We start from the raw sequence: 20,033 nt of genomic DNA, 5'->3' as shown, positions 1-20,033 counted from the left end.
AAAGCGTGTGCGAGCAAGGAGGCCTACAAACCTGACTCAGTTACACCAGTTCTGTCTGGAGGAATGGGCCAAAATTCCAGCAACTTATTGTGAGAAGCTTGTGGAAGGCTACCCAAAACGTTTGACCCAAGTTAAACAATTTAAAGGCAATGCTACCAAATACTAACAAAGTGTATGTAAACATCTGACCCACTGGGAATGTGATGAAAGAAATAAAAGCTGAAATAAATCATTCTCTCCACTATTATTCTGACATTTCACATTCTTAAAATAAAGTAGTGATCCTAACTGACCTAAGACAGGAAATGTTTTCTACGATTAAATGTCAGGAATTGTGAAAAACTGAGTTTAAATATATTTGGCTAAGGTGTATGTAAACTTCTGACTTCAACTGTATATCCCCATCTGTCTTTACAATACAAGGGCAGTTGATAAGAGACTCACTTTAAAGATTATAAAGGACATAAAAAGTGTCAAAAGTAGTCCATGCGGCTTGTGCATTGTATTCCATGTCTTCTGAAGGCATGTGATGGATTTTGGTGATAAACAACCTGAAATTTCAGTCGTTTTTTTAGTGAAAATCTTGACGTCTGTTGTGCATTTACAAGCGCATAAGAGAAACTCGTTCACAGTTGCATATATGTTCACTCGAGAACTTTTAGCGCTAAACACAGCCCTCTGAGTTGCAAGTAAATCACTCGCATTTGCGACTAAATTTCGCCCTATACGACTTAAAATAGTAAATATTCAGATTTCACTCACCAGTAATTGAGCTGTGTAGTGGCTAAGCACCGAGATCCTTTTACTGAATAAGGTCTTACTGCATGCTTGCTGTGTCTCATGAGTGCACACTCTGTAGGACATTTACCTTATTTGGCTGCAAGTGAGAGAGTGATCATGCAGCCATGATACGCCATAGTTAGTACATTTACATTTTATTTAACCACGTCAACTCCAATATTGGTTAAACCTTTCCATGGACTGTTTACACAACATTCTCTGTTTTACAGCATGGCTACAGACCAGTGTAACGTGCCTGTTGGATGTCTATTAGAACGTAAAAGTGATGCAAAACTCAAGCGCTTGTAGATTTGAATTTGAGAACTTGTACAATAAATATTTGTAGAAGCAAGTCAATAAAACGTTATGCAAGTAAAAGTTTCGTTTTGGGTCTTTCTGTGTATTGTGTGTCCAAAGATTAGATAATTTAATGTCTCTAATATCCTTTCTGTTGTTTACAGTCAGTTGTTGATCAAAAAGTAAAAAAAGAAATATTGATTTTAATCACAAATTGCAAAGATGAGGTAAAAACAACTGTTTAAGTTCTCTCTTATTAATGTGTGCTGTGCTCATTCAACCGTAAACACTTGCTAGTGGAAGCTCCCGTAAACTTTTTCTCTTAAAGAGACGGTACCAATTTAGTGCTTGTTCATATCAATGTAAACTTAATGTAAATCATACAAGTGCATATAAACAAACATGAGTAATGTTGTAAGTGTAATAAATGTGTAAATTATTAATATGTAAAAGGACAATCAGACATTATGAAATATTTTTACTTAAAAAACACTGTAAATATGACAGAATTTAACAAATAGGCTCTTGCAGCATCTATGCAGGGGTTTGTTAAAAAAAAGAAACAATTGCATAGTAGTTTTGGTATAGTACATCATTTTTTTAAATATAATTATTAAGGGGCCTGGGTAGCTCAGTGGTAAAAGATGCTGGCTACCACCCCTGGAATTCGCTAGCTCGCTAGATCGAATCCCAGGGTGTGCTGAGTGACTCCAGCCAGGTCTCCTAAGCAACCAAATTGGCCCAATAGCTAGGGAGGGTAGAGTCACATGGGATAAACTCCTCGTGGTCGCTATAATGTGGTTCATTCTCAGTGGTGCGCATGGTGAGTTGAGTGTGATTTCCGCGGTGGATGGCGTGAAGCCTCCACACGCGCTATGTCTCCATGCACAACGCGCTCAACAAGCCACGTGATAAGATGCACAGGTTGATGTTCTCAGATGCAGAGGCAACTGGGATTCGTCCTCTGCCACCCGGACTGAGGCGAATCACTAAGCGACCACGAGGACTTAAAAGCACATTGGGAATTGGGCATTCCATATTGGGAGAAAAGGGAAAAAAAAATAATAATAATAAAATATATATATATATATATATATATATATATATATATATATATATATATATATATATATATATATATATATATATACACACACAGTGCATCCGGAAAGTATTCACAGCGCTTCACTTTTTCCACATTTTGTTATGTTACAGCCTTATTCCAAAATGGATTAAATTCATTATTTTCCTCAAAATTAAAAAAAAAAAAAATTAAAAAAAAAAAAAAAAATCACATGTACATAAGTATTCACAGCCTTTGCTCAATACTTTATTGAAGCACCTTTGGTACCAAATACAGCCTCAAGTCTTTTTGAGTATGATGCTACAAGCTTGGCACACCTATTTTTGGGCACTTTCTCCCATTCTTCTTTGCAGGACCTCTCAAGCTCCATCAGGTTGGATGGGGAGCGTCGGTGCACAGCAATTTTCAGATCTCTCCAGAGATGTTCAATCGGGTTCAAGTCTGGGCTCTGGCTGGGCCACTCAAGGACATTCACAGAGTTGTCCCGGAGCCACTCCTTTGTTATCTTAGCTGTGTGCTTAGGGTCGATGTCCTGTTGGAAGATGACCCTTTGCCCCAGTCTGAGGTCCAGAGCGCTCTGGAGCAGGTTTTCATCAAGGATGTCTCTGTACATTGCTGCATTCATCTTTCCCTCGATCCTGACTAGTCTCCCAGTTCCTGCCGCTGAAAAACATCCCCACAGCATGATGCTGCCACCACCATGCTTCACTGTAGGGATGGTATTGGCCAGGTGATGAGCGGTGCCTGGTTTCCTCCAGACATGACGCTTGCCATTCAGGCCAAAGAGTTCAATCTTTGTTTCTCATGGTCTGAGAGTCCTTCAGGTCCCTTTTGGCAAACTCCAGGCGGGCTGTCATGTGCCTTTTACTGAGGAGTGGCTTCCGTCTGGCCACTCTACCATACAGGCCTGATTGGTGGAGTGCTGCAGAGATGGTTGTTCTTCTGGAAGGTTCTCCTCTCTCCACAGAGAAATGCTGGAGCTCTGTCAGAGTGACCATCGGGTTCTTGGTCACCTCCCTGACTAAGGCCCTTCTCCCCCGATCGCTCAGTTTGGCCAGGCGGTCAGCTCTAGAAAGAGTCCTGGTGGTTCCAAACTTCTTCCATTTACGGATGATGGAAGCCACTGTGCTCATTAGGACCTTCAATGCTGCAGAAATTTTTCTGTACCCTTCCCCAGATCTGTGCCTCGATACAATCCTGTCTCGGAGGTCTACAGACAATTCGTTGGACTTCATGGCTTGGTTTGTGCTCTGACATGCACTGTTGACTGTGGGACCTTATATAGACAGGTGTGTGCCTTTCCAAATCATGTCCAATCAACTGAATTTACCACAGGTGGACTCCAATCAAGTTGTAGAAACATCTCAAGGATGATCAGTGGAAACAGGATGCACCTGAGCTCAATTTTGAGTGTCATGGCAAAGGCTGTGAATACTTATGTATGTGATTTTTTTCGTTTTTTATTTTTTATAAATTTACAAAGATTTCAAACAAACTTCTTTCACGTTGCCATTATGGGGTATTGTTTGTAGAATTTTGAGGAAAATTATGAATTTAATCCATTTTGGAATAAGGCTGTAACATAAAATGTGGAAAAAGTGAAGCGCTGTGAATACTTTCCGGATGCACTGTGTGTATGTGTATATATATATATATATATATATATATATATATATATATATATATATATATATATAATTATTACATAATTATTATACATGTAATTCCATTTTCATTATTTGGTTTCAACCTTGTGAATATCTTGTTTAAATGTGTATGTATGTATGAAATTTCAAACAGTGACAGCAGTTTGTATCATTATTAAAATTGCAATTTCATGACATCATATAAATTTATGTAAAATGTGAAATTTGTAGATTTTTAAGAAGCTAATTTGCGATTAAATTGATAAAAAGCAAAATATAAAATAAAATTCACAATCTCGCATACTATATTGCATTAACATATGTGAAGATACCCCCTTCCTGGTTAGCTTAATATCTTTTTCAGTTTTCAATTTCATTACGCTTACATGTCGTTAAAAGTCTGGCAAGTAAAAACAAAAATTTACTAGCCAATGGCCATTCTTTCTCCAACGTGTACGTAGAGGGTTGAAACACAGTTTTTCGCATAAACATGCTTGTGAATGCACAACAGCCATCAAGATTTTTACCAAAAAATGACTGAAATTTCTGGCTGTAAAGTATTTTCATTTTTTGGGTGAACTATTCAGTGTGAGAACCCTCTACCTTTGTCTGGTATGGTGTAGCGAGCATATTCAGGGAAATAATCTTCAATTTTGGATTTCCCAGCTAAAACTTTCTCTGCCAGCATGTCCTGTTTGTTGAGGAACAATATGACAGAAATCGTCCGTAACCATCTGTAGTCAATCAGAGAACAAATTAGACAGAAATAAGGGTCAATAAAGCTTGTACTTTCACTAAAAGCATGTTGCAAATAATAAAAACACATTTGAAAATACTGGTGTTGAACACTGTGAGTAGATATGGACAGTTTCCAAGAAGCATCTGTGTATACCTACTATGATGAAGAGAATGAATTAAGAGAATGCGTCACCTGTTGTTCCAGATACTGCGAAAAAGATCAAGTGCTTCCCGTAGTCTGTTTGTGTTGTTGTCTTCCCTTATGACCATGTTGTAGCTGCTGCTCGCTACCACAAAGATGATCGCTGTGACGTCTGCAGAGAATGAGAGAAAATCAGCACCAAACACGTGCTGAACATAAATGTGTCCCTGTATTTTTTAAAAGCTTTACATTTTAAGTAAACTAATACATTTAAAAGTACTTGAAGTCCATAAAACAAAATATATTTTCCAAATACTTAGGTATTTAAGGTAAAATAAAATTGTTAAATGCATGTTTAACATGCATGTCCACTCTCGCAATGTACACACTCAAATGCAAATGAATATACCATTAAAACACTGAATCCATTTTCTCCTTTCATCTCTCTGACCTCCCACATCAAACATACTGCAAAAAACAGAAAGACATAAATGAGTTTGGAGGATGTCTCTCTCTAGTGGACATTTGGAGACATGACGCTGCTAAACACAACAGCACTAAAGTTTATAATGATAAGATAATAACAAGAAGAAAATTGTGGTCATTTACATTTTTAAAGAGATCCAATGTACAATCGCAAATAAAACTTTCCCAATAGCTATTCAATAGTAAATGGACTCACTGAAAGTTGACTTTGTCTACTTGAAATCGTGTTTCAAAAATCCCTGATGTTAACACTCTGCAGCGAAGCAAATCCTGAAAGAGAAAAGATAGATGTGTGTAAGGGGGGAAAAACAAGCTTTTTTGTTTTTGGAGGAAATTTGCCCATTGTAAAATTTACCTCATAACATGAGGTACAATGAAGGTAAATTAAGGTAAAGATGAGGTAAAATGAAGACAGGGACAGGGTTTCATCTAGTGTCCTATCTAGATTAACACTGAGTACGCACGTTTACATTACTCCCAAAAATCAGCTTAATTAAAAATCCGACAAAGCAAGGAATCTGTGTTTACATAACCGTGTTATTCTCTGCTTTTGACGTCAAACCGAGAAGAGGCATGCGTACAACACATGCCCACATTTGATAAGCTGGTAAGAATGCAGCTACAGGTGCGAAATTGGCATAATGGGCATAAATCTACCCATGTCAATCAGTTTATTCTTACACCGTTTATGACACCGATAAAGGAACGCTGTTTAATGCGTTTATATGACCACACACGTTGACGGCTTATTAAGCATAATGGGTGTAAGAACGTGCATGTGAACTCGTTGTATATTGGAAAAAACTTTGGTTGTGTTACCTGATCTGTTGGAGTATAGTCACTTTGTCTTACGGCATCGATCCGGTCAAGAAAACTGTAAAGACAAATACAGAGAAATGTCAAATTTACACGTGTACTTTTTTCATTAATTAATCAAAATAAAAAAAACACCAAGCTAATGCATTCATATCTTGCACTATGTAATCTCTCAATATTGAGCATAATCCATTATGTGAGAGTACAGTAAAAGTAGCATAATTACATGCAAAACAAATTTGGTGTTAGTAACACTATCAAATAGTAACTGGCCAGACCAGTTAATCGTCAATAACAACTACTTTGATTATCTCCGACAATATAAAAGTGGCAAAATGTATTAAAGAAACTCCACTCCACAAGATTATACCTGTTGCTGTGTCAGATATATACAGCAAATATACAGAGGACCTTATCTACTCAATGGACCTGAATGAGAGCTGAACCCCTGAAAACATCCCTAGTACAAGTATGCAGCTCAAGTATGTTAGATAACAAGCCCATCTCTTTGTCCTCACTTTCATGCAGAAAGGCAGAACTACTCCAACACTCTGTGACCATCATGTGCTATCAGCACTCACAGAGACAAATATAGTCTCATCCCACAAGCTTGTGACAAGACAATCTGTAACGACATTGCCAAAAAAAAAGATAAAGAGATAGAGGGAAATGAGTTTGTGTGCAGAAGCTATAACTTTAGAAGAACATTTTATTTTAACGTATAAAAGACTTGATTGTGACTTGATAAATATTTGTTTCGATCATAAATTAAAACTCACAGTTAGTTTTTGGTATTTATGCATTTATAATAAATACAACAGAACAATAAATAATGCCTGATGAAGGTCACATGACCAAAATGTTGCGTTTTGATAAATATTGGACTTCTTGCAAGCTTTTCGGTAACACTTTACAATAAGTTTATATTTGTTAACAATAGTTAATGCATTAGTTATCATGAACTAACAATGAACAATATTTTTTCTAGGGGTGGGTAAAAATACAGATTTTCCGATGAATCGCGATCTTCATTTGAACGATCTCCATCTCAATTCTTAAATCCCAAGATCGATCTTTTACTCTATGTGCAACCCTTTACCACAATGAGAGGAAATCATGCCCATTAACATTTTCAACCAAATTTTGCGCTATGTGACTAAAATGTATACAGTTGAAGTCAGAAGTTTACATACACCTTAGCCAAATACATTTAAACTCTGTTTTTAACAATTTCACAATAGGTGAGTTAGGATCACTACTTTATTTTAAGAATGTGAAATGTCAGAATAGTAGAGAGAATGATTTATTTCAGCTTTTATTTCTTTCATCACATTCCCAGTGGGTCAGAAGTTTACATACACTTTGTTAGTATTTGGTAGCATTGCCTTTAAATTGTTTAACTTGGGTCAAACGTTTTGGGTAGCCTTCCACAAGCTTCTCACAATAAGTTTCTGGAATTTTGGCCCATTCCTCCAGACAGAACTGGTGTAACTGAGTCAGGTTTGTAGACCTCTTTGCTCGCACACGCTTTTTCAGTTCTGCCCACAAATTTTCCTATCGGATTGAGGTCAGGTCTTTGTGATGGCCACTCCAATACCTTGACTTTGTTGTCCTTAAGCCATTTGCCACAACTTTGGAGGTATGCTTGGCTCATTGTCCATTTGGAAGACCCATTTGCGACTGAGCTTTAACTTCCCAGCTGATGTCTTAAGATATTACTTCAATATATCCACATAAATTTCCTTCCTCATGATGCCATCTATTTTGTGAAGCGCACCAGTCCCTCATGCAGCAAAGCACCCCCACAACATGATGCTGCCACCCCCATGCTTCACAGTTGGGGTGGTGTTCTTCGGCTTGCAAGCCTCACCCTTTTTCCTTCAAACATAATGATGGTCATTTTGGCCAAAGAGTTCAATATTATTTTCATCAGACCAGAGGACATTTCTCCATAAAGTAAGATCTTTGACCCCATGTGCACATGCAAACTGTAGTCTGGCTTTTTTATGGCGGTTTTGGAGCAGTGGTTTCTTCCTTGCTGTGCAGCCTTTCGGGTTATGTCGATGTAGGAATCGTTTTACTGTGGATATAGATACTTGTCTACCCGTTTCCACCAGCATCTTCACAAGGTCTTTGCTGTTGTTCTGGGATTGATTTGCACTTTTCGCACCAAACTACGCTCATCTCTAGGAGACAGAATGCGTCTTCTTCCTGAGCGGTATGATAGCTGCGTGGTACCATTGTGTTTATACTTGCGTACTATTGTTTGTACAGATGAACGTGGTACCTTCAGGCATTTGGAAATTGCTCCCAAGGATGAACCAGACTTGTGGAGGTCCACAATTTTTTTTCTGGGGTCTTTCTTCTTTGATTTCCCCATGATGTCAAGCAAAGAGGCACTGAGTTTGAAGGTAGGCCTTAAAATACATCCACAGGTACACTTCCAATTGACTCAAATGAGCCAATTAACCTATCAGAAGCTAATTGGCTAATTTTGTAAAGGCTTGACATAATTTTCAGGAAGTTTCTAAGCTGCTTAAAGGCACAGTTAACTTAATATATGTAAATTTCTGACCCACTGAAACTGTGATATAGTCAATTAAAAGTGGAACAATCTGTCTGTAAGCAATTGTTGGAAAAATGACTCATGTCATGCACAAAGTAGATGTCCAAAACTATAGTTTGCTGATATGAATGACTTGAATGACTTCAACCTAAGTGTATGTAAACTTCTGACTTCAACTGTATTATTGGCAACTGGCTGGTAAAACGTTTACATTTCACTCAACAGTAATTGTGTAGTATAGTAGTGGAGTATACAGCAGCAAGATCCTTTCACTGCATGTGGAGTAAAAGTTGTTCCGTGTATGTCCAAAGAAGAGATCCACGCGACCCATTTGTCATTGAATAATGTCTTTTTTAATACCTTTCTGTTCTTAACAGTCAGTTGATGATCAAAAACAACAAAAAAATAAAAACGTAATTCTAATCAGGCATAGCACGGATGAGATATATCCATTTGAGTCGTCTCTCATTAATATGCGATTATTTACAGACGCTCTTTACCAAAATTCTGGTTTTGTTAAAGAGACAGTACCGGTTTTAGCACGTGTTCAACAAATCAATGTAAATACTTGTAAATAATAAAAATTGTGCAATTAAACAATAAACATGTAACAAAAAAATAATATATGAAATAATATCTTATTTATTGATTGAATACATGGATTTATTCATTTTTAAAAAGTCAAAATGTGACCAAAATTATGAAAAACTAATTTAAAAAAATATATGTTTTCGTAAAGTACCTAGTTAGAAGGTTCCCTGTATAATTCACAGCATTAGCTGGGAGATAATTTCTTTCATATGTAAGCAAAAGGGACATTATAATTGAAATATACCCAAATGAATAGATATCAAATCAAAATCACATGGAATCCAGAGCTTGTGAAATGGAATCGAATTGGGAAATCTGTATCAATATCCAGACCTATATTTTACAGCATTTATTAATCTTAGTTAACGTTACATTTAAATAATACAATTTTCATTGTTAGTTTGTGACTCATTAATTAAACATTACCAACTTATAAATTAAAAAATGAATTAGTATACATTGTAATTAACATGAAACAAGATTAAAAAGTCTGTAAAATTACTGTTTATTTTTAGTTAACAAATTGTTACGTTAATGTAACCAGTCCTACTCGACCCGCTTTGAGTGGGATTCGAACCAGGGACAACGGCATGGGAGGCGGGTGTGCTAACGAGGAAGCTAAAGGCTACAGCTTCTAGCATCAGTCGCTAGTGCGCCTCTTGAGACCAGGGGAGTGATGTTTACATACTGCACAGCTACCTACCAGCTGGCTACCGTTACATTAACAAACATAAGCTTACTGTAGTGTTAACGCTTTTTCTTAAAAAAATATATATATTTTCTCTTAATAGCATTTCAGAACTTAAATCAACAGCCATTTCATTTAACAAACAAAACATTATATAAAAATTACTTTTTTTAAATGTAAAAATTAAAAATTGCTCATCGCAAACTTCTGGCTTTCTGAATGTTTCAGAGTATAAAAGTTTTGGTCAATGGCTTCAGAGGAAGTGATGTCACCTCATGTGCTCATTTTACAGTTGGCTTGATTATGTGTGGGCATGGTGGTGAAATGAATAGATTTTTAATCACAGACTTTCAATGTGGTCTCGGACTTTTGGACCCTACTGTATATACCCTTGTTCTTGGTTAAATGCATGGAGTTTGATTCACTGTTTAAACTTGCACTTGTATTTCCAATGTTGACCTCCAGAGGGCGCATTGTTTGCTCTGCTATTGTAAACCTCATTGAGTTGTGAAGATTTCCTCCCTGTGATCTGTACTCGCAAAGTAACCACAGCTCTGTCGGCAACACTCCTATTAACATAGCTCATCTCTCTCAGTATCGTTTTCTTATTGTGAGATCTCTTTAAACTGTTGCTCTAAAACAACAGAACCATATATCTTTATGACTATAAGAAGGCCTCTTTATCTGCATTGGACAGTGGGTGAGATGTGTGTTTATGTGTAGAAGAACAGAGTATGCGATTAAAACACACAAGGAACAGGGTGTCTTTCAGCCAACAACAACATGCACAGTATGTGTAATGACAAGATGTACATGCTGAGTCCCCACCTTCGTCTTGTGCTGTTTTGCACGTACAAAATGTTTTACATACGAGCAGTTTTGACATAAAGGTCAAATGAAAACAATTCACACAAATTCCACAGGTTGCTTTATGTTCTGTAGATCAAAATATACCGTGGTATACAAGCGGACTCTATGACCAATACAAAAACAGGCATTTCAACAAAACAAACCCTTGTTTTTTTCGTAACATCAAAGAATGAACTTGTCTTTCATTTATTTGGAAAAGAAAAGCAAAAAAAAAATGCTTACATTAAGGCACATACAATGGAAGTTGATGGTACCAGTCCATAAACGTTAAAATACACAGCGTTTCAAATGTATAGCTACAAGATGAAAACATCACACGTTAACATGCTTTTAGTGTGATAAAATTGCCAAGCGGGATTACAGAGTTTATCAGCACTACGTCGTCATAACAAAGTTGGAATATTGGATATAACTTAAGAGATGAGGTTAGTATGTTATTTTATCACACTAAAATCATATTACCATGTATCATGTTAATGTCTTGCTGATATACTTTTGAAACAATGTCTAGGCTATTTTAATGTTTATGGACTGGCTACATTCACTTCCAGTGTAAGTATCTTGGCGTAAGCGTCACTTTTTCTTTTCTTTTTATAAATGAGGAATGAGTTGAAAAATGTTTTTGTTGGTAATCGACATTGTCACAAATGTTGTTGATTGAGCTTAACTTGTACTCAACTCGGAACATTCCTTTAAACTTTGTTGTGGTAAAACTATAAATGGATCTGAAACGTAGCGCAATTATATAGAATAGTGATATATCAATATTTTGGCCAGGCCAACTTTCTTCACCATTTTGAGATTATCAGTTTTGAGATATACCATGCCTATGGGGCTATATTTTTAAATATATTTTGTAAATCAACTGTTTATTTAATATGCAATATATATATTCTTGTTTTTCTTCTTGAAAAGATAAGATAATGGAGCCCAGATTGTACTCGACCACCACTGTGTGCACTGTTTAGGAACAAGTGGCTGATTCTAGAGTAGTGGTCGACCGATTTGGGTTTTTAATGGCCGATGCCGATATCCAGAGAGAAGGGTGGCTGATAGGCCGATACAATTTCGATATATCACACAATTTAATATAGTAAATAACATAAACATAAAATTGGTAAAAAATGAATTAACTCTTTTTTTTATTTTTTTTTTAGCACTATATTTTCACACTAATCTTTAACTTTGTAAAAAACATTTAGAGCACAAAACACAGGGAAATTGTACCTGGAGCCATTCCAAAACCAGTAAATCCAGTTCACACTGAACATTATGATTATGTTTGAACACGTTTCACATTCCCTAGTGATTTCAACAGCCCAAGAGCTAAAGGTATAGAGTGGAAGGTTCCTTGGGCCTGTGTTTTGAAGTGATTGTTCACCCAAAAATACTGACATCATGAATCATTTGTTTTTTGTTCCTTTTGTGTTGTGTGACAGAATTTAGATTTTTGGGTGAACTATCCCTTTAAGGTTGAGGAAGCTTTCTGGACCTAATATTTCCTCATGTAATATACAAAACCTTTTCTACCACACAAGATTTTAAAGATTATAATCCTTTACTTAATTTTTACATTTACCTCTAACATTCTGCTAAACATCTCCTTCTGTGTTCCACAGAAAAAATAATGTCAGGTGTTTGGAACCACATGAGGGTGAGTAAATGATGACAGAGTTTCCTTTTTTGGGTGAAATATCCCTTTAAAGTTACGTTAATGTTGGCAGGGCAAGTAACAATCTGAACTACAGAAAAAATCCTTATTGTTGAGCCCTGGCTAACACCTGAAGCTTAAAGTAACCTACTTTTGCTTAAGTAACCTACATGGCACAGTTTATTTGTGCAATGAAAATCAAAGTAACAAACCTGTATTTAATATAATGGCATTATGATTTAAAAATTATTATTGGTTTCCATGGTTTTGAGCATTTGTGCTGCGCCCGTTCTATTTTTTGCTACATGCTGGCACATTTCTCCTAAATAGACACAAATACTAAAAAAAGGAATTAATCTGTTGCTATTTTTATCAACCGCATGTGTGCGTGTTTGTGCATCTATGTAAGAAAAAGGGAGAGAGACAGAGAGAGAGAGAGAGAGAGAGAGAGAGAGAGAGAGCGCATGAGCCGCTGTATATCAGTGAATGTTTATCCCCTTTAAGCAAGGATGTAACCAAATATTCAGGATTAGGGGGGGGCCCATATCAGTAGACCACTATTATGAATATAGGGGGGGGGGGACATGTCCTCCTCAATATCTATGGTGGTTACGGCCCTGCATTTAAGCACTTATGAGGGCCTGATATATAACCACACACACACACATACACAAACACGGGCCCTTTCTGCTCCTCACCTTCTCTCTCTGACCTTCCTTTGTTTACGCGCATTGCCGGGATACTCCCTTTGAATCGGCGGCGCGCACACACACGTGACGCCCTCCACCAGTGAGTGCTCTGCAGTGCCATGCTATAAATAGCTCAGCTTGCCCCGGCCGCTCTGTTCCTTTACATAAGCTCTGGCGGAGAGAGGGAGGCGTTGGGTACAGACAGCCCAACCACAATCTCCATACAGCCGGGCATGCAGTGCTGCACACACAACTGGGATATCTCGTGCTCGGACTGGTGCCTTTTGCTTTATAAGTGTCCTTTTATCACAACAATTTGATCTTGGTCATGTCAACACTATTGCATACGAATGTGTGTTTGTGTGTGTCTCAGTGGTTTGAAATTGCAAGCTATTTTTTTTTTCAGTTTAATCCATTTTTTTTTTTTTTTCTATTTTAAACTTCACAGATATAATTGATCAGTGGTTTTTAACTGGTGGGTCACAACCAAAAATGGGTTGCAGGTCTGTTTTAATTGGGTCGTGGACAGCAGGGAAAAAGAAATGCTAAATGAAAATAATAAAATACAACTAACCATATCATCAGCATATTAGGGACAAGAAAACACTTGTTGTTAATGTAAAAGACTGTGTGTCCAATTAAACATTACAATATATTAGCACAAATTCACTTGGCATCGGGCTGGTAAATCACACTACTACTGTTTATGCATTTACAAATGTTATTCCCAATTATTATATTCACCGTCATGTCGATTATTTTGCTATATTATATTGTTAATAATACAAATTAAAGGTTAATATTAATGGTAATACTGTTCAATAAGGTTGTATTTCTTAAAGCTGCACTATGTAAGATTTTTTGGTTAAAAATGAACAAATTGCCATTATTGATTGAGTACATCAACAATCAGTGTTTAAAACAACGTCCTTACCTTACCCCAATTCACTTCTGTAAGCCTATAAAAATGATTTGTATTTTGAGCTGTTGGGTTCGATTTGGCACAAAACCGCTGGCTTATGACGTTCATCCTTGCGTCATTACGTCATGTACGCACACACAGGAAAGAAGTGCCGGCTGTCTCGTGTTCCAACTGGAGAAACTACGCTGTTCAGTTCAGTCAGTCACTATCACACAGTTCAGGACAGCATCGCTGCGGTCTAGATGGATGTTTATCTGTTATCCGTTTGGCAAAGTTGTTTACCTGCTATAATGCTTGGATATGTTTTTTGATAGTGTTGTTGAAGCTTATATTGCTTGTCATGCTTGTGTGAACCGAACATTACTCGTGTGTTAACCGATCGCGATGTATCTACGTTGTCCGGTTAAGTTACTGTGACATGTTTAATATGTATGACTTCTGAAACTGATTTCTTGTAAATGTTATATTGCATATTTAAGCATAATATTTTTTACATTTAATAAAGTATGATTTTATTTCCATTTCAAATGTTTAATCGTATAACAGAATATCAACATGAAAATAGCATGTTATGACTCCGGCTCCATCACGTCAATGTCCAAGTAAGCTCAAATTGGGAGATATATCCACCAGAAGAGCAGTGCCAGAACACGACTGACGCAACGCATTCTTCCGCAAATTGCAATTTTAAATTTCAACCACAGATGTCGCTAGAGAGCACAGTTACGTAGCGCTGCTTTAACATTAGTTAACATGAACTAACAATTAACAATACTTTGACAGCAAATTATTAATCTTGGTTAATGTTAATTTCAACAAATCTAATTTACATAAGCTCATTTATTTTTAAACTGAAAGATGTATATGTTAACATTAGTAAATGCATTTTGAACCAACATGAACAAAAAAAAGGAACAACTGTATTTTCATACATTAACAATAACCAAGATTAATAAAAGCACTAAAAATGACAACTCATAACTAATGCATTTACTAATGTTAACAAATAGTACCTTATTGTACAGTGTTACCATATTAGTATTAACAAATATTAAATATTAATAAAACATATACATGTTTACAATAAATTTAGGTATTTATTACAATTGATTACAATTAGATACAGCTGATTAATATTAATGTTAATACTGTAAAACACAAAGGCTACATGCACATAATGTGTGTTAAAATATTGTTTAAATATATTTTAAACAAATACACTTAAGAAATGCGAGTATTGGGGGGCTGGGTATCTCAGCGAGTATTGACACTGACTACCACCCCTGTAGTCGCGAGTCTGAATCCAGGGTGTGCGGAGTGACTCCAGCCAGGTCTCCTAAGCAACCAAATTGGCCCAGTTGCTAGGGAGGGTAGAGTCACATGGGGTAACCTCCTCGTGGTCGTGATTATTGGTTCTCGCTCTCAATGGGGCACGTGGTAAATTGTGCGTGGATCACGGAGAGTAGCATGAGCCTCCACGCGTGGAGTCTCCGCGGTGTCATGCACAACAAGCCACGTGATAAGATGCGTGGATTGACCGTCTCAGAAGCGGAGGTAACTGAGACTTGTCCTCCGCCACCCGGATTGAGGTGAGTAACCGCGCCACCACGAGGACCTACTAAGTAGTGGGAATTGGGCATTCTATAATTGGGAAGAAAAGGGAATCATTTTTTTTTTTTTTTTTAATGCGAGTATTGGCATGCTTCTCTTAATATATTTTCAGTTCAGTGTATCTTGTGAATTGTTTAATAATGGTAAAATTTGGGTAAAATATGCAGGGTTTTTTTTATTTATTTATTTACGCAATTTTGTGTACATCTCATTTGCCAAAATGACATTTTATTACAAGTTTATTGTACATATACAGCAAGTATCAGTATTATATCAGCTATCGGCTACAATGCTGTCTAGATATCAGCACCAGTATAGAATATATATAAAAAATTAAATTAAAAAAAAAAGCATAAAATTCTGCTTTAACTCTCAAAATAAACAACCCTGTTATGTGTAAAATGACTTATTAATTACAAATAATTAGCAGAGAATGACAAAAACGGCAATAACATAAAATTAAGCTTGTCCCTTACGACAGGCATTAGATTCTTAAGGCGAAACATACTCTACGCAAGTACGTAAACGCGGATGTTTCCAGCTACGCAAGCACAATTTCATGCATTGTTGCATTCCAAATTGTGTCAGACTGCAGTTTCATGACATAACGCAAGTATGCGTTGCATTCTCAACTTTGCCACAAGGGGTGCAATAGCGGCTGGACATTAGTGTGAACTGTTCGGTTCTATGTTATGTTTTCTGAAGTCAACTACTGTCATGGTGAAGCAATAGTTTGAAAATAATATTGCTATGCAAGTAAGATATTAAGTCATTAAATAAATTGCAACTTACCTGAATAAACACACATTCAGTTTAATGGCACAGACTCTATCAACGCCTTGAGTACTGAGGTTTTATTTCCCCAACAGTAACACAAAAACGCACGTTAAGCAGACCACGCGTTGGAAATACCTTGGCCAGGTGCTCGTATCTTTGACGAGTATGTTTCCAGCCTTACAGTTCACCACAGGAGTAAGACGATTTACAAAAATAAACCTGATCTCCGAGTAATGCTAGATGCTAAAGCGATGCTAAATGTTCAAAGTTTAATAATTAATGTGAAATCATTATTAGAAAAATAAACACCACAAAACATGTTTGAGAAGACACTGAATTGAAGTTGTATAACAGAAGAATTCTCAGTATTGTAACAGCGTTCCACATAGAACAAGCCCGTATTGAGAGCAGTTTGTCTGAGTTTCTCCAGGCCTTTTCTGACAGAGAGACAACAGTCGCCATTATGTGTCAGGCACTGCAATAGCTGGTGATGCTATCTGTGTCCCACAAACTGCTGACCAACTCCCATGACCTGCCCACCCTCCTCAGCTTTATATACCTGAGACACAGACATTGTTTGCACTGCTCTAACACGCAGTCATCGGTAGACGTACAAACATCTGTGTGTAGAACGTCTCAAACTCCACAGCTAATAAAACTGGCAACTTTTATAATATATGAAATTAGATTCTAAATCTGTGTGTTTGCGTGTATGAGTTTGCACAATCTGTTTCACAATTATGTGCACCTGTTACAAAGCAGTGATGAGCAAAACTACATATTCTCCAAATCAACTATTTGGGCAGTTGCATTAACGACCAGTTGACTAATCAGTTTTAACTAGGGCTGGGGATAAATATAGATTTCTCAATTAACTGTGATCTTTATTTGATTTTGTACGAGCACGGTACTGATTCTTAAAATCCCCTTTAAAGTCTACTTCTGATTGTGTTGATTATTATGTCTCTAAATATAAACAGCAATTGAACTGCATTGTTTGGGCCCAGTTGTGAATTTTTGTAATACATTTTTGCGTAATGTACCAAGTTAAAAGGTTCCATGTATAATAGCATTATAATACAGCATAATCTGAGAAAGAATTTCTTTATCATATATATAGTCAAAATGGACATCATTACTGAAATATACCCAAATGAATCAGAATCAAATCATTTTGAAATCGGAATTTCATCGAAAGCTCGTGAATCGAAATATGGAATACCCAGCTCTACCCGATACCCAGCCCTAGTTTTAAAGAAACTTTGTATAATTTGGCTGGTTTCAGGTTCACCTGACCCTGATCAAAAGCATTTTTTAAAGGGTGTTACAATGCCTGGCCAAAAAAAAAAAAAAAAAGTCGCCATTTGGATTTAAATAAGCAGATACTTAAGAGCCTATGATTGGATCATTATTGCAGTGATTAATATGTTTCAGCTGGCAACAATTCTTTTAACCCTAACTGATGCAGTGTGTAGCTTCTCATTTCTTAAACAACCATGTCTGAGGATGTATCCCATGGTCGTGGAAAAGATGTTACTGTGTTTCAGAAGGGGCAAATTATTGGCCTGCACCAAACAAAGAAATCAACATAGGAGATTGCTGAAATCACTGGAATTGTGTTAAGAACTGTCCAACGCATTATTAAAACATGGAAAGATAGTGGTGAACCGTCAGCTTCACGGAAGCAACGTGGTTGGAAAAAAAATCTTGAATGATCGTGATCAGAGATCACTAAAACGCTTGAAGTCACATCATAAAAAAAATCGACAGTAGGCAATGTTTAATTGTGAACGTAATAGCATTTCCACATGCACAATATGACAAGAACTTACAGGATTGGGACTAAACAGCTGTTTGGCCACAAGAAAGCCACTTGTTAGTGAGGCTAATCTGAAAAAATTATTTCAGATTGCTAGGGAGCGTAAAGATTGGACTGTTGAGCAATGGAAAAAGGTCATGTGGTCTGATGAGTCCAGATTTGCCCTATTCCAAAGCCATGGGCACATCAGGGTAAGAAGGGAAACGCATGAAGCGATGAACCCGTCATACATTGTGCCCACTGTACAAGCCTCTGGAGGCAGTGTTATGATCTAGGCTCAGCAACGTTATGCATCAGCTGACTACCTGAATGTACTGAATGACCAGGTTATCCCCAATGGATTTTTTATTCCCTGACGGCACAGGCACATTCCAGGACAACAATGCCAAGATTCATCGGGCTCAAATTGTGAAAGAGTGGTTCAGGGAGCATGAGGAATCATTTTCACACATGAATTGGCCACCACAGTGTCCAGACCTTAACCCCATTGAAAGTCTTTGGGATGTGCTGGAGAAGACTTACGGAGTGGTTCGACTCTCCTGTCATCAGTGCAAGATCTCGGCCAAAAATTAATGCAACTCTGAATGGAAATAAATGTTGTGACGTTGCATAAGGTTGTCGAAACAATGCCAAGACGAATGTGCACCATAATCAAAGCTAGAGGCGGTCCAATGAAATATTAGAGTATGAGACCTTTTCTTTGGCCAGGCAGTGTATATGATGCTATCTTATTGGTGCAACGTCCTTTAGAATGCAAAACGTGACACAATAGCAAAAGACTTTGTCTGCGAGTGTATAGTTGTAGTGGCGTGATTTTAAGGGGATGAATCTAAAGACACAACTTTTCTGGGTTTTATTGTGCAAACTGTCTAACAGCTAAAGAACCACCACTAAAATATCTATCCATCTTTATTATATACAGTATATAGATAAGCTAGTCAACCTCACTAATCGATTAGTCATTTGTTAGACAACTAGAATTACACAAACAGGCCCATGCGAGTTCAGCTATGTTTACTGAATATGTTCCATTCAGATTCCTATTAACACACAATAGCAGGCCTTATTTAAAATCAACTAATACATCACGCAAGCAGGAATTCCATTCTGATTTAGAATTTTATTCAAAATATCAGTGAAGAAGAGTGAAAGTTAGCATGGCTGTGCAACAATGGAACCATAAATACTACCATAACTATTAGCACAAATAAAAAATAAGAAACAAATCACAGCTACTATTATGGATATTAACAGTGAATGACAGTAAGCTTTTGTCTAGCCCTTGCAACAACAAAAAAAGAAAGAAAAAAAGAGACACCCGTAACTCATTTCCCTGTAATTCAATTGGTAGTGCATGGCAGCAACAACGGCAAGGTCATGAGTTCAATTCCTAGGAAACTTAACAACATTACAACACATTACAAGTCACTTTGGTAAAAGCATCTGCCAAATGCATAGATTTCAGGTGGTACTCACTAATGCGCACAGTCGATTAGTTGATACTCATTGGACCGTTCGTAACACGCCTTAACGCCTTCATCGTCCCAAAGCTTCTTTGCGTGGTCGAAAAACTCCTGCGGAGGAAATTATAACGATGTTTACAACAACAAACTACTTGAATTTCTTACATGCCAAAGTCATATTCTCATGGTAGATTACAACAGAATTAGCAATGAACAATTTTTGGAATGACTTCTTCCTTATGGTTAGTACTTCATTTATGTATATTTTCAAAAACAGTACTTGAACAAATACCACAACAAAACTTACTGCTACATTCATAACATCTATTTCCATTAATAACCTTTTGGCTGTTCTGAAAATAGGCCGACTTATCACACTGGCCATTCACTATGTATT

General features: G+C 36.9%; 1 protein-coding gene across 2 annotated transcripts in view; it reads right to left on the bottom strand.

Moving 5' to 3' along the window:
* Positions 1-20,033, bottom strand: part of LOC127431567 (guanine nucleotide-binding protein G(olf) subunit alpha) — a 38,592-nt gene that overhangs the window by 3,344 nt on the left and 15,215 nt on the right. For both annotated transcript variants that reach the window (XM_051682035.1, XM_051682036.1), the window contains exons 5-10: positions 19,650-19,747; positions 5,993-6,047; positions 5,370-5,443; positions 5,097-5,155; positions 4,739-4,859; positions 4,411-4,541 (exon numbers count right to left, since the gene is read on the bottom strand). In XM_051682035.1, coding sequence (XP_051537995.1) covers positions 4,411-4,541; positions 4,739-4,859; positions 5,097-5,155; positions 5,370-5,443; positions 5,993-6,047; positions 19,650-19,747 — 538 coding nt within the window. The remainder of the gene's footprint in view (positions 1-4,410; positions 4,542-4,738; positions 4,860-5,096; positions 5,156-5,369; positions 5,444-5,992; positions 6,048-19,649; positions 19,748-20,033) is intronic.

The sequence above is a fragment of the Myxocyprinus asiaticus genome, chromosome 41, assembly GCF_019703515.2.
Source record: "Myxocyprinus asiaticus isolate MX2 ecotype Aquarium Trade chromosome 41, UBuf_Myxa_2, whole genome shotgun sequence".
Taxonomy (NCBI): domain Eukaryota; kingdom Metazoa; phylum Chordata; class Actinopteri; order Cypriniformes; family Catostomidae; genus Myxocyprinus; species Myxocyprinus asiaticus.
This window is presented reverse-complemented; position numbering and strand designations above follow the sequence as displayed.